Raw genomic sequence first — 12,118 nt, forward strand, 5'->3', positions numbered from 1 at the left:
CCAAAACTTGCGTAAACTAAGTTTTAGGCATCGCTACAAAATAAACATTTCTCTTTATCATTTAATTACGACATATTTTTTGGAAACTTCAGCAGCTCTTCCATTTTCAGTATTTTTAAAACTAGGTAGAATGAAAACATAAGAACATTAACAGTAGTGGGTGAAGGATTCTTTATAAACAGACTATGCTTAGGTTTCTATAAATAGGTAAAATACTTTAATCAAAGTAACTTTTTTCCCTTAGGTATGCTGACAAATAGCCGCAATACAAATATGCATCTAGATTTAATAATTCCACTCTATTCTAGGATTTCTATTTCAATCCCTTTATATTTAACACAAGCAATCCTTGATACATACATACATAAACTCACGCCTATTTCCCAAAACAATACACAAAAATGTAGATTCGTTAAAAAAAACCTATGATAGGGTGTCTAGTCAGTAAAGAACGGACCCATTCAAAACGACAAGAAGTTTGAAAACAAAATTAGAAACGAAAGAAAGTATTTTTTTGGTTCTAAATAAGAACGGTCCAAGGTAAGTACCATAATTAAAGAATTTTAATTTAAATAAATTACAATTCTGAAAGCTGTAAAAGAAAATAAAACATGATGAATTCGTCCAATACTTAATAAAAACTTCGGAATTATACTTTTAAAACTAAATGCTTCTTCATCTAATAATCGTAATCATATTTATATAATTTAGTACCTATGTAACTTTCATAGTAAGAGTATAGTAGGCACCTACATAAGTATTTCGTAACAAAACTGAAACGAAAGAAAATTCCAATTTGCCTGAATGACATAATCACACAACATTAGACACGAGACAAATAAAAAAATGTTCATGTAAGTAAATAAATTGTAAATATATAAATGTAAAATTAAAAACAAAAATATAAATAAATTCCACCTTCACTTGCCTAATTAGGACTCAAACGAACTTACCTGTTAAGTGGTGTTTGATTACAAGTATGCGAGGGTGTCAATCGAAGACGATTAGGTACATATTTACTTGCAGCAGTACATAAATTCAATATACTTAAGGGCTTAGTAATCACGTTAAGTCAGCGCCGTTAGTTACGTACTTACGTAGGTACATGCTTGCTTATGAAACCTAACTGCAACCTGCATCTTAGTTTCCCTAATCTCTTCTATTCGACTAAGACAACTTAGCATAGAACTCATACAATGTACCGCTAAATCGATCCTCATTTAATCCCCCCGGAATAGGTGCGATTATATTTCTCTTTCCCGCAATATACCTACACACAATATGCGTCGAGGCATGTACCTACTCAAACATTCACAACGGGAAAATTAATTCCCCAGAAAGGAGGGAACTTTCACGCGAGTGTCATAGTCACACCCACTTGAATACCGTTTAAAAATTAGGGACCGTTCAAGAGGTAAGCGGCTCGTTTTGTCGCAAACAGGCAGCGATACGTATAACAATGTGTAAATAAAAATAAATCAACTCTTTCAGAAAAAAAAGAGGTACTTACCTATCTTTTGTCTACGTGTTGCCGAGAGAAAAGCGGCACGAGGATTTCTAAGTCCAGACGCTAAAAGAATCACGTCACAAGTTGGGTGACAAATCGTGCGAAATCGCGACAATGTATCGTCTTATAAATTCTCAAAATCGGGACACCTGACAAGTATCAACATGGATATAGGAAGGAGTACCTATCTATATTGTAATAAAACGAGGAAATTATTTGCAAATAAGTTTGAAAATTTCCTCTCATCAACACTTGGAATCACCTGTACTTTTATTTAAATATTTATTTGTAGTAATTGTAGTTGTATTTTCGTTCTGTATCTGTCAAACTTTTAAGGAATTTTAGTATCAACATAAATTGTTTCAAGAAGTCGATTTTATGATCTTTAGGTAAATAATACATAAAAATGGTTAAGATTTTAGATAGTAAAGGTTTTTTTTTATAACTGCAAGAACCAGTAATTACACCTAAACCTTTTTTAAGTGGGTACTACCGTGCTTAACCCGAGACGACGAAGAAACTAATTAGTAATCTGTGCTCGGAATAAAAAGTGCTTTGCTGCTTATCGTCCTTAAACCAGCTTAATTATTGTCGCGACATTAATACATGTAGGTAATCAGATTATGTATTTTTTAATATTCCTATAGCTTGCAAGCAATTCCATTATCATCAAATTTCGGGTTGACATGCGCATAAGCAAGCCGTAATGCACATTCCGTACGTCATTTACCCGCCCATAGTCCGTGATATGAACTCTCACCCCTTTTATTGCCTGTCTAGTGCTCTCCATGGCAATTTTATAGCGTTGACATGTCGAAATGGGCAAATTATTCACGTTCGCACCGCAATCTGTACTAAGTGGTGGCGCTCGTGCGCTTACATCAGATAGGCACTATTTAGACTAATAAAAAAATGTGACTGTCTATTGTACTTCTTGCAACAGGACTTTAAAAAATTTTGGTATTGTTAGTCACGCTCACATCCGTGCAAGGGCTCAAGCCAACACTAAGGGTATCACTGTCGACGGATACGTCTGGAAGGGCATCGTCATCATCGAGAGATTTAATATAGTTCCAGCAGTAGCCTCCAGTCTTACCGCTACCGTGTGGATTACCAATCTCGTTAACCCTGGTGTCAGAGTTACTATTGAGCCGCCAAAGGCCCCTGACATGACTCAACTCATGTAACGACTACGTATTTAAGTAGTAACCGGGACCAACGGCTTAACGAGCCTTCCGAAGCACGGATAATCTTACTTTCTGACAATCAGGTCACAACAATCACAACCAGCCTGTAATTTTATAACCAAACTAGGGACCACAAATATTATATTATTTTTTGTAATATGTCCCCACCGGGAATCGGACCCAGGACCTCCGGATCGTGAGCCCAACGCTCAACCACTGGACCACCACGGAGGTCGTCTTACTGATATAACAACACTGGTTATTTACTTAGTTTAACTTTTAGCTGTGTCAACTCCTTGAGGGACACAGCACGCTATGTTATTCTTCGATAACAACGTGAGAGGTTCTGAGATACGTAACTGCAAAAAGATAGTCAAGTTGTAGTAATAGTGGAAGCACGGATCATCTTCTATACCCGAATCTTCCTCCAGTACAGTATCCGAATTAGATTCCCATTGTAGTCAATTCGAAGCTCAAGCTGCAATGAACTAACTAAACCTGATGCGGAAAGCTGTGTTTTTAAAGTGTCTCCAACATGGATGGATGTTCCTTCAATCTGCAATAGAGCAGTGTAGTGGTCCTTACTGTTTGTCCTGTAGGTATGTAAGTACGCATACTTATATGCTATTAACATTCTGTCTAATGATCACTAAGGCCCGTCGTAACTTTAGCGTTATTGCCGGGCCAGACTTACGAGATTATGATCCGGGCAAACATCAGTAACAATTTGGCAACTCCTATTGTAGCATTGCGATACGAGACGGTACTACCCATTCGTTTGTAATAATTACATTACACTCAAGAGGTGTTTAAAGATGAAAATGATAAACTGTAGTGACAGTGTAAGGTAACGAGCATTAATGTAAACACTTATTGTACCATGTCACATTAACTTTTATGACTATTATACTGTAAGTATTACTAACTGTCAAATATGTTAGTGCGGCAGGGTTCTAAAGTGTGTACCCGACGATAGTCATCATCAAACCGATCGCCCATAAGTTAATCCATTACTTTAGAGAGCACGTAATACATTTCATTTTTGTGCTAAAATTATACCTACTTAGCTTAGATATAGATAGATACATACTTATCATATTTCGTAACGCTGAACTTTGACAGTAGGAGTAGGTAAACAAAGCACAATACCATTCTAGGAAAATCTTATTGTCTACGTACCCTATACCTTACGGCTAAACGGCAATGTTTTCAAATAAATATTTATTGGAACCTATAACTCAGAATGATTGTTGTTTACATCGATATCCTAATAACGGACTCCATATAGCTAAGTAGGTACTTAATGTTGACTTACTAAACAAAAACATCAAAGCAATTGTTTTCAAGTGACTTCATAAACAACCTCTGCGATTTCTTTCTCTGGAAAAACCTGGATTGTGTTTACCTACTGTAGGAAATTTCTTTTGCTTTTTAGACATCATTTTATTCGTGCTTGTTTATCCAAAACAGCCGCGGGCAAAAGAATAATAATGTGAATGTGTTGTTAAGCCTAGGTACATTACTCTCATATTTATTTCACATAGTAACACAGTTGGCTTGTCGATTATACACGGCGATACAGCTACCACGTTCATCTAACAGAAAGTCCGGTGAAGTGGGGTAACTTACTTCATCATGTAACTTACCTCTATCCCAATAGGGATGTAGTTTTGAGCTTGTATGTATGATTTAGATCATGTACTTATTAAGTAGATTTTATCGATTATGATTTAGGATTAGGTTGAGCCGTGATACTAACGTAATAGGAAGAACGCATGACACTCATTGTGAGGTCGCAGGTTCAAATTCAGCACGTAACTAAACCAACAGTTTTCGAATTTATCTTCGAATTCATATTTCATGTACATCCCACGTACCCGATAAATGTGTTTTCCGAGGTATATGACCTAACCTGTAATTAGGCTGGTTTTCCTTCGTGTTGGAAGGTCTGCTGCTGCACAGAAAATCGCTTCTGTAAAAAACTGGGCCTGTCAAATCTTCAGAATAGGTAAGCGGACTCTGTGCAAAAATGGAGGTGATGATTTAGGATTATAAATAAAGCGTCCGTATTATTCTTAGTTAGACATAATAACGAATAGCCGATACTAAGCTGACAAATTGGTGCTCCTGCCGATACAATATACAGGGTGTTAGTGACAGCGTAACGAATACTGAGGGGATTAATTCAGACCATGATTCTGAGTTAATATCAAGTGGAATTTTCTGTCGCATTTTTTTATGTTTATTAAATTAATTTTCAAAAAGAAAATTCCACTTGATATTAACTCAGAATAATGAGCTGAATCAATCCCCTCAGTATTCGTTACGATGTCACTTACACTCTACGTACACAAGTAGGTACAGGCAGCCATACAAGTGCGTATGAGTGTTACTGACATTGTAACAAATACTGAGCGGGATGATTTTCCTGTCGGAAGATTCATACAAATTTTAGTGTTTTTTTTATTATTTTCAGTTCCATACTTTTGCGACGAAAAATTCCACTTGATATCCACTCAGAATCATGGTTTGAGTCCTCCCGCAAAGTTTTCGTTACGATATCACTAACACCCTGTATTTCGCAAACGCAAATAGAGTCCCTTTAGTAACTGCCGTAGCCACAGAAATAGCTCAAGTCAGGCCAAGCAGGCAGTATAAATCAGAGGTTTTGTCTAGTCTAGACACAATTCAGGACAATCCAGACAATTTACACGAACGGCCGTGTTTTGGTGTCTGAATTTATAGTAGCCGGCGGGTAGGCTATTATTCTGGTGTGGCGTTTGACAATGCGACTAACCACGACCCGAAGCCGTAGATAAAAGCGGTGCATTTTGGCTCAGCTAGAAGCTTGTCTAAATTCGAAACCGTGCTTCTGGACGCCTTAATTAATACCGGACCTGCTCTCTTCTGTTCAAGTAACGGTACCTATCTTTTATATTGTACCTATTTTTCTTGTCGTTAATTTAATTAATGTGTACAATAAAGAGATTGTACTGTAAGTCTCACTAAGTGTCAAATATGTTAGTGCGACAGAGTCCTAAAGTGGGTACATAATATTGCTCATGACTGTACACATAGACCAGGTGACAGCCAAGTTTTTTTATTTATTTTTGACATGACTTATTGTAGATTTGCTGCATCAAATGGGGAGCACTGAGGGATCTCACCTGCTAGCTAACCAACCGACACATAGTACTTAGGTACTACGAGGCATAAAACGCCTACCTACCCTTATCAAGCATACTTCCAACTCGAAGGAACACGAGCTCAAATAATAGGTAATATAAATAGAGCAACTCTACCGTAGATTGTTGGAACTTTGCAAACTTGAAGATAATTAAGTGGGTACTAAGTGCCTACATACTTATGAAGTTTATTCATGCCGTATAATGCCAATACAGCTTTTGTTAAAGTAGTTATTTCATTTTAAATTGGTAACGCTTAATATGTGCCTGATTCTGAATTCTTTCGCCGTTGATTATTTATCAAACTATAAAGAATGACAAGAACCTCGAAAGAAAAAAGTGTGGAAGGTAGATCAATCAACTTTCTAAAGACGACTTTACGCGAGTTACCTATGCCGTACCGTCCTACTAACAAGCAGCTACGTGTCTTGGCTATAACTTGTATAAAGTAGGTAGTTCTTTACTTACACATCTCTTTAGCGTTATCTCATTTCTCACGGGGTCGGCTTACTTAACCTGAAGATTTGACAGGTCCGGTTTTTTACGGAAGCGAGAACCAGCCCAATACAGATAAGGTCACATATCTCCGTATTTCTCAGGTATGTGGGTTTCCTCGCGACGTTTTCTTTCACCGCTGAGTATGTGATTATGATTTTTGATCCAAAAATGAATTTGAAAAGACCTGTTCTGGGATTCGGACTTGCTACCTCAAATTGAAAGTGTGTAGTTTCTACACTTTCAAAAACAATCCCGTCACTGATAGGCAAAGAAATGTATTCATAACGGAAGAGATGTGGATCGAACCAGTATATCACCCTGAATTCCGTTTACGTGACAGGAGTCTTTTTAATCTGAATACATGGTACACAATAAAAACATATTTTTTATCACGTATTTATTCAAAAGACGTACGACGTGAACGCACACACTTGAATTATTGCGTACGTTTTCTTTATGTGACGGCTTCATGAATTATTGTCCGAATCTTTGTGTCAGTAAAGGGTACTTTTATTTTATATCAATACACATTTGTCTTTACACGCAAAGGAAATAAAAAAAAATTTATTTTCTGTGCACGTGCTAACTATATTCTAGAAGTACCTATGTAAGACTCTTACTTATATAGGTATAGGTAGTAAGTTATCACGTTTCTACTACGTAATTATTTTCTGATGTACATATATATCTATATATTATCAATTTTATTGTTTTATGTCATAAATATAGTAATGCATATTGGGTTTATGTATATTTTTGATTTTATACAGATTGTCGTCCTTTGAAGCATAAATAAATTAACATGTTATGTTTGGATATAATTGGACGAGCACTAGTCCAATATTTGCATATAGGTAGGTTAAGTTAGTTACAAAATAAAATGTTTTTGTCCGTTGGCAACCCTAATAAATAAATAAAATATTGTAGCTGTGAGGTATTTGACGGCCATTTCAACCTACTAGATTAATAGGTACACGAATCGTGTGAACGGAAAAGGAATTATGACGTAGGTAAGTACCAACTTAATCATAGAAAGTCAATAATTTACGAAATTATGATTTATTAATCACGATCTTATAAGTAATATAACTACATACCTACCTAATCTATCTAATCTATACCAGGTACGTCGCCAATCCACCAAAACACTAAACAGTTTTCACTTGACGATATGTCCTCTTCTATTCGACTCGACTCTTTATTTTCACTAACATTAAAGTCTTTAATTGCACTTGTATCACTCATATGACTGGAATTTATGTCGCCATTTAAGCTTATGCCGTCCGTTTGATTTTCGTCGTCTAAAAGCTGAATGGGATCTCTGCAGTGGTATTGGCCTGATCCGGTGGCTAATATCGGTCTGAGGGGATGGATCGAGACGCTGTTACAACAGTCGTTATGCAGAGGAAACTGTAAAGAAAAGAAGATGTTAGCAGATAGTCTTCTTCTTCTTCTATCGTGTGGGGTGTGCGGTGGATTACCAACCCCATTCACCCTGGTGTCAGGGTCGCCATCGGCCCCTGACATGACTCATGTAACGACTACGTACTTACATCAGTAAGTAATAACCGGCACCAACGACTTAACGTTCCTTCCGAAGCACGGATCATCTTTCTTTTGGACAATCAGGAGGCGTGGGAGTATACTCCGGTTGATTGAGGGAAAGTCTGTGCCCAGCAGTGGGACATATAAGTATACGTATAGGCTATTTATGTTTTATGTGACTATTTAGGTATAGACCTGGGTACCGGACATTCATCATAAGAGCAATATTCACTAACACAGTTGGCTTGAGAATTACAGACGGTAATACGGCTTACCACCTACCACGTTGGTCAAACAGAAAGCTTGTTTAAGCGTGGGTATGCATACTCAGTTCATTTTGCGATGGATGTGTCCCTGACTAGCCCATTTGGTAACATATTCGTAAGATTATGTTACGTTTTTATAATGTATAATTATATTGCCTAAAAACCCGAAAGTCCAAAGCGGTTTTCCTTGAAATTGCTCTGTTCACGTCATTAAACACGTTGGTTGCGGTATCGCAAAGGTCAGTGATGTCACATTGATACGACGCCAAATTATCTTTAGACCAAAACAATGCACTGTGAACTATAAGTAGGTCTGGATATTGTTTACAAACTCAATCATGGATTTGCTTGACGTTAGTTTTTAATTACATAAACGAGGAATCTTCTGAGGTGAGCTATTTACAAGTAATTTTATCTTGATGGGTATTATAGTGAGTGTTGTCCTAATTAAAAAACAAAAACAGCGATATAGGTAGCAACATAATTCTATACATAATGTGATCCTAATATCAAGCAACAGTTATTTTTATATAATCTTCTGCCATTACATTGTTTTTTCTGAATAATTATGTACCCGAGAAGTGAGAAATAGGTAGGTACCTACATAGGAAGGTTTGCTGTTTTCGTTTTTTCTCCCTGGTACTACTATGGTGCTTGGTAGTACTACGAAAAGAAAATTCTTCAATGTGCTACCAACATTTAGTAAAAAAAAATCTTAGTTTTTATAACATTCACTTATAATTTTTAATACATAGGTTGGAAACCAGGTGTACACTGTCATCTTTCAATTTTGAAATAGTTTTGTCGTACTATCGTGATATTGGCTTATCACTACTAACGACATTTTCTTTTAATTTTGATAAAGCAATATCTACCGCGTTCTTCGCAACATTGGGTTTACACGCGTAGCGCATATGAGCTATAAAACTTGGAATATATTTTGCTAAATGTTAGTAATACCACGGGTGGATTTTTCTTTCCGTAGTACTACCAAGCACCGTATTAGTACCAGGCGTACTACAGGTAGGTAGTATCACGGGCAAAAAATGTGCCTATTTAGGTATATACCAATGTGATAAAATGAGATGCCGTATAATAATGCGGTGTCTTTTGACGCTGGTGACCATAAATGCAGCTAACAGAGAATATTTTTAGTAGGTATACAAAATGATAATAAAAATATCACGAACATTTGCTGCCATTTCAGACACTTATGACTGAAATTATTAAAAAAAAGTACACATACCTTAGTAGATTTATCACAATGGATATCTGTAGTATCTAGTTCAGACTTCCAATCAACCTGGTCTACATCCCATACTTTGAGTGTACCATCAGTATTGCCAGATACTAGGTACTTCCCACAAGGCGATATATCAAAGTACACTCTCTGGTTTGTGTCTACCACTCTACTCAGAATGTTTAGAGGTCTTCTGTAGTATCTAATGTCCCAAACTAGAAGTCTGTGGTCTTTCCTTGCCCCAGAAACAAGTTTTAATCCATCTGGAGTAAATTTCATATGTGTGATACCACCTGAAATTAAATATTAATAAAGTATGAATTTCTTTTATGGTTTTATGGAAAATTTTAAATATTCATTAGATATAAACAACAAATAAATAATTACACGTAGATTAAAATAATTAGAATTTTAATGTAATAATTTGAAACAAAACAAAAAGCATCTGCCTGGAAAGGAAGAGAGGAAGCTCTGTGGTTAGCAGTAGGACACAAATAGGCTAAGGAAAAAATATTTGCACATTTATGTTTGAACTACATCTGCCCGCGCCGCATCGCGCATTCCTAAGCTACTATCCTTTTCTGACACCCAAAACCGTCATTTGGTAGAGTGAGATAATACGAGCGCATGCATGGTTGTAGTACGGTCGCACTCCCGCTCTTTATATTGTTCTAGCAAATGACGTTTCTGAATGACAGAATAGGAGAGAAGCATAGGTAACCCACAGCCGTAAATTTTGAATCATATTTCATCACTACATCAACAGTACAATCAATCTAATCAACATTGCTACTATGGAATGCATATTGTCCATCATGCGCTCCAATACATAAAGTTCTTTCACCCTAAGGATGCCTGGCAGAAATTGCTGTTTAGCAATAAAGCTGTCTATTGTGCTTATTTTATCAATCAATCAATCAAATATACTTTATTGCACACAACATACAAAACAAATTTACACAATTGGATGATAGATACAGTACAATCTGGTGGCCTTATTGCTAAGCAGCAATTTTTTCCAGGCAACCAGTGGAAAGGAAACATTTTTTCATTTGCTTGTACATGACCTATACTTATGTCTTTGTGCAATAAAGAATTATTGTTTGATTGATTGATTGTATAGTTACTAGTTTTATTCATATAGTAAATAAAAAAGTGACCTGTGTGTCCATGCATTTTGCCAATACTTTTATAAGTGCCCATGTCATTGACATTGTATAAGGCGATAGTAGTGTTCCAAGACCCAACAGCCAATAGATTGCTGTTCACAGCTAAACTTGCAGCAGGGGAGCCGATCTTGTGCTCAGAAAAGTCTCTTCCGGGTCTGAAACATTGGTCAAATTATTGTAGAGGATATAAAATTGAGCCAATAAAATTAGAACAAAATAAGAGGGCATGGTGGTAGTACAAGAGACATTCAGTTGATGTTTCATTGTACTAGGTCCCTTACTTTATTATATTGAAATTCCTTGAGGATGTAATGTGAAACTTGTTACATGTGCAGTCCAATGTAATGCAAAAAAATGCATATTGTTAGATTTAAAGAAGCTCTCTAAATTCGAGACGTACATAGACACATAAGATCATACCTATTCCTAGTTAGGGTAAACGGAGAAAAAATAAAATTAAATTAATACTATAGGTAAATTTAAGGCTGTAGAAAATATATCCATAATTAAATGTTTATGTTACTATGGGTAGTATGAATGTTACCTGTCAACATCAAATGTCCGAAGAAATTTTTTATAACCCCCAATAATACTATTAGCTTCAGGAGTGAATGTGACACACAGAGCTGGTTCCATCTCATCAGCGGCATTAAAACCACGATAAGAACATCGCAGGGAACCATCAAACGCATCCCACATTTGGATCGGGGCATTCTGCCTTGTTGTCAACCAACTGAAATGTAAGTATGAAATATATTTATTTGAAGTTAAATAAGTTAAATTGAAGATTTATTTTTGTTTGTCCATATAAATTCTAATGAATTTCAGATCAAATGAAAATCTCATTTTCCAAAGATAATAAATAAGGTATTTAAAAACAACAGAAAAATATATAAAAAGGTTATGCTTACCAACATGTCTCAGGAAAATGACTATTCATCCCAGGGAACCAACAAAAGTCATAAATCAAACCTGCTTCTTTCACATGAACTACTGACTCTAAAATATCAATGTTACGATCTGGAGAAGCAGATTCTGTGTACAAATCGCGTGGAAGTTCCGTAATGTGGACACCATCGTTATTTACCACAGAGAGACAACAAGTCCCATCTGGTGACCATTTACAACCTCTCAAGTAAGGCTGCACGTCTTCTTTTGCCTTCGGAGCCCGAGTCCAAGAGGAATTACACAATTCTAACAAAGTTTTACTCATAAATAAAGTTGGATATTGATAACAACTTCGGTCCTCAGTATTAACATCAGCAACATCTTCCATATTGTCGTTAGTATGACCATTAGATTCACTTTCTAAAAGGGTATCAGTTTCCATTGATGTTTCTTCCATATTTACTTTATTGAAAGATAATTTTATTGATAACAAATAATATAGCAAAACATAATATCCGCCACTCGGCCCACTTGTCAAAAGTGCCGAGTGAATGAGTGAGTAAAGTAAATTCACTAAATTCAACCATTCATTATCCTGCTGTAAAAAGAGATAGCATTATACACAAACTTAGT

At 36.1% G+C, this 12,118-nt stretch overlaps 1 protein-coding gene across 1 annotated transcript; it reads right to left on the reverse strand.

Annotated features, from left to right (window-relative positions):
* Positions 1-7,420: 7,420 nt before the first annotated feature.
* LOC126373149 (telomerase Cajal body protein 1 homolog) lies at positions 7,421-12,047 on the reverse strand. Its single transcript, XM_050019177.1, has 5 exons — positions 11,509-12,047; positions 11,142-11,330; positions 10,589-10,752; positions 9,435-9,721; positions 7,421-7,787 (listed from the first exon to the last, which is right to left on the reverse strand). The coding sequence occupies exons 1-5, from the start codon at positions 11,940-11,942 to the stop codon at positions 7,488-7,490; spliced, it is 1,374 nt and encodes a 457-aa protein (XP_049875134.1). The 5' UTR covers positions 11,943-12,047; the 3' UTR covers positions 7,421-7,487.
* Between the last annotated feature and the right edge of the window lie 71 nt (positions 12,048-12,118).

The sequence above is a fragment of the Pectinophora gossypiella genome, chromosome 15, assembly GCF_024362695.1.
Source record: "Pectinophora gossypiella chromosome 15, ilPecGoss1.1, whole genome shotgun sequence".
Taxonomy (NCBI): domain Eukaryota; kingdom Metazoa; phylum Arthropoda; class Insecta; order Lepidoptera; family Gelechiidae; genus Pectinophora; species Pectinophora gossypiella.

Coding starts and splice junctions, on each gene's coding strand:
- LOC126373149 (XM_050019177.1), bottom strand. CDS start 11,942: ATGGAAGAAACATCAATGGAAACTGATACCCTTTTAGAAAGTGAATCT. Junction 11,331..11,508: donor CATTTTCCTGAGACATGTTG/GTAAGCATAACC, acceptor CTTACATTTCAG/TTGGTTGACAACAAGGCAGA. Junction 10,753..11,141: donor CGGACATTTGATGTTGACAG/GTAACATTCATA, acceptor CCAATGTTTCAG/ACCCGGAAGAGACTTTTCTG.